This window comes from Pyxicephalus adspersus, chromosome 8, assembly GCF_032062135.1.
Source record: "Pyxicephalus adspersus chromosome 8, UCB_Pads_2.0, whole genome shotgun sequence".
Lineage (NCBI taxonomy): Eukaryota > Metazoa > Chordata > Amphibia > Anura > Pyxicephalidae > Pyxicephalus > Pyxicephalus adspersus.
The window spans coordinates 45,921,413-45,923,981 of NC_092865.1; the positions used below are offsets into that span (position 1 = coordinate 45,921,413).

General features: G+C 39.4%; 1 protein-coding gene across 1 annotated transcript in view; it reads right to left on the reverse strand.

Moving 5' to 3' along the window:
• The window catches only part of ARHGDIB (Rho GDP dissociation inhibitor beta), a 12,757-nt gene that overhangs the window by 6,243 nt on the left and 3,945 nt on the right, over nucleotides 1-2,569 (reverse strand). The window contains exon 2 of the mRNA XM_072420408.1: nucleotides 630-813. Within this exon, the coding sequence (XP_072276509.1) occupies nucleotides 630-807 (178 nt within the window). The 5' untranslated portion in view covers nucleotides 808-813. The remainder of the gene's footprint in view (nucleotides 1-629; nucleotides 814-2,569) is intronic.

Consider the following 2,569-nt stretch of genomic DNA (forward strand, 5'->3'; position numbering starts at 1 on the left):
TGTGCATTAATTTGCATTTTGAAGAGCTGAACTGCATTTTGTTCTGCAATGCCAAATCATATTCCATGCTTCAGAAACCTCCAATAAATCAACCCTATTGCACCTTTAGGCCACTGGCAAATACACACCTTGCCCATCACCTTTTTACCCCGCTGGTCTTAGATCCAAATGAATGAAATTATTTACAGCCGCACTCTGATATCTATTATTCAGCTAACTCAGTATCCACTGATCCACCCAAGGGGTTAATTCCCATCTTGTATGACTTTTTTATGAGATCATTATGTGAAACCGGAATAAATGTTTTACTGGTATCAAGATTGGCCAAGTACACAGCACCAACCGGCTCCAAAACATTTGTGTAATGGTCAGACAATTCAGATTAGTCTGGCACAATCCGTCCTCGGTAATTTGGCGCTGATCTGAGACCAGCAAGCTTTGTGTGTTAAATCATCACTGAGCCTTCATTTTCAGGTCAATTCTATGAACATGGTGGTAAAATCACCTGTGTAGAGTTTCCATCTTCCATTTCCATTTGCCCACCCAACTTTAATATAAAGTGAAGTCTTTGTGAATTTTTCACCACATATTTTTTTAAACAATTTTGCCTTTTTGTGACCCTCCCTTACCTGCAACAACCGGCCCCTCTCCCAGAAGAGATTTCTTGTACTTGGCTAAACTCTCGTCATCCTTGTCCATCTCCTGGATTTCCTGGAGCGATTTTTGTGGTGGAGGTTTGTAGTTCAGCTTGGAATCCAACTCGTCTTCATCCTCCACCTCATGTGTGACCGGCTCGTTTTCAGACATGATTGCCTGCAAGGGGGACAGAAACATTCATCATCCTCATCATTCACTCGCCTTCTTTGTGTCAACACAAAGAGGAAGAATACAAAGTTAATGTGGCCACTGCATTTGGGAAGCACCTGAAACTTTGGAAATGCCAACATTGAAGTACAGAATACAATGAAATCAGAAGAATTCCCAAAACCTATAAAATTGACCTCTGAAGTAATTCAAAACCCAAGTAGATGGACATTATAGCGACCACAAGTGACCACCATACCTATGGCCACCACTTGTGGTCTCCACCAAGAATACAGAAAGAATGTCATGGTAAGTTCACCAAGGGTTATAATAATTGCAAACTTTAACAAATGAAATAATGTTTTAAATGTCATTAACATCGAAATTTGGTGATTGAGTCCCCTTCAGTCTTCTATTCATGGCCGGAACTTAAGAACATGGAAGACATTTATAAATTAATGTTCATTTTGTAAGTCGCATGCCAAGAAACAAATAAACCACACAGAGACGAAGACTGACACATGGAATCATTTGACAGAGACGGTTTGTTGGGTTGGTTTTCTAGATTTCCAACATGATTATTCAATATAGAGAAAAGGATTAAGAAATTTTGGCAGATATATTTCAAACTTCCTCATGTGTGTACAATGAACTAGCCCACCTTCTTACACAGATTGGTGGTTAATCAAAAACACTTAGAAAATCATAGGATCAGTCCCCAAAAAGTTGGGAATTAGCTAACTGGCTAGACAGGGTTTCATTATTATCAAATATGAGTCACATGCTGTGAATTGCAAAGGGTGAGCGAGAGGTCTCAGTTCCAACGTGTTTCGCCCGCTTGGCTTCCTCAGGGGATTACGAGAAGCACCAAGCAAGCAGCTGATATTAGAGAAATATACCTTGGTTGAAAAGAGTTCACTTTATAATTGTTTAGTGGGAACCATGAAAGTACGTTGTTGAAATTTAAAAAGCTGATTGGGAAAAAGTTCCTATGTCTCTTGATGAGTTATTAATGTAATTTCTGTGATTCTAGTCCAGTGGCGTTGCTACTGAGAAAGTCCCTCGCCTTTGAGGAAGTTTTCTTTTTTTTTTCTTTCTATTATTAATATTATTCTGTTTTCTTCTATTAATAACTGGGGTTAGCTGAAAAAGTATTTTCTAAGTCCTCCTACTTAGTATATGCTCAGGATTATTCAATAAAAAGCAGCAGAGATCTTATAGACTGACCATTCATTACAATACCGATCTTCCCACAAGGGTTTATGAATATTATCAAATTGCCCTGGATTTATTACCATTCTTCAAATGATAAGATAGACTATCATGCGGGAACCTGGGTGATTCAGCAAATGCGGAATCGATTTCTTTGCTAAAATGTTTTCAATCAAAATGTTTTCAATCCAGGGCCACATCCATTCCAGGTTTGCTGGATCACCCAGGTTATCCCATGATAGTCTATCTTCCCTAAACTTGGAGTGCTTTAATAAATTAGGCTCATTGTATGCATGTAATTTTTACCTGTAAGCCCCCCTCCCCCCCCACACACACACACTCAATGTGTGTGTAGATATCCATAGATATCCCCGGCAACCCCTTTGTTTTTACCCCAGAAGTAGAAGCTACAATAAACAACTACCGTTATGTAGGGAGGTGAAAGGAGCTGGGCCAGCATAGATAATATATAAATTGTCCCAGAAGAGGAGAGGGCTCTGACGTGCAAGCCTGGGCTATGTAATGATATTTTCTGGAGCAGTCACATGCTCAT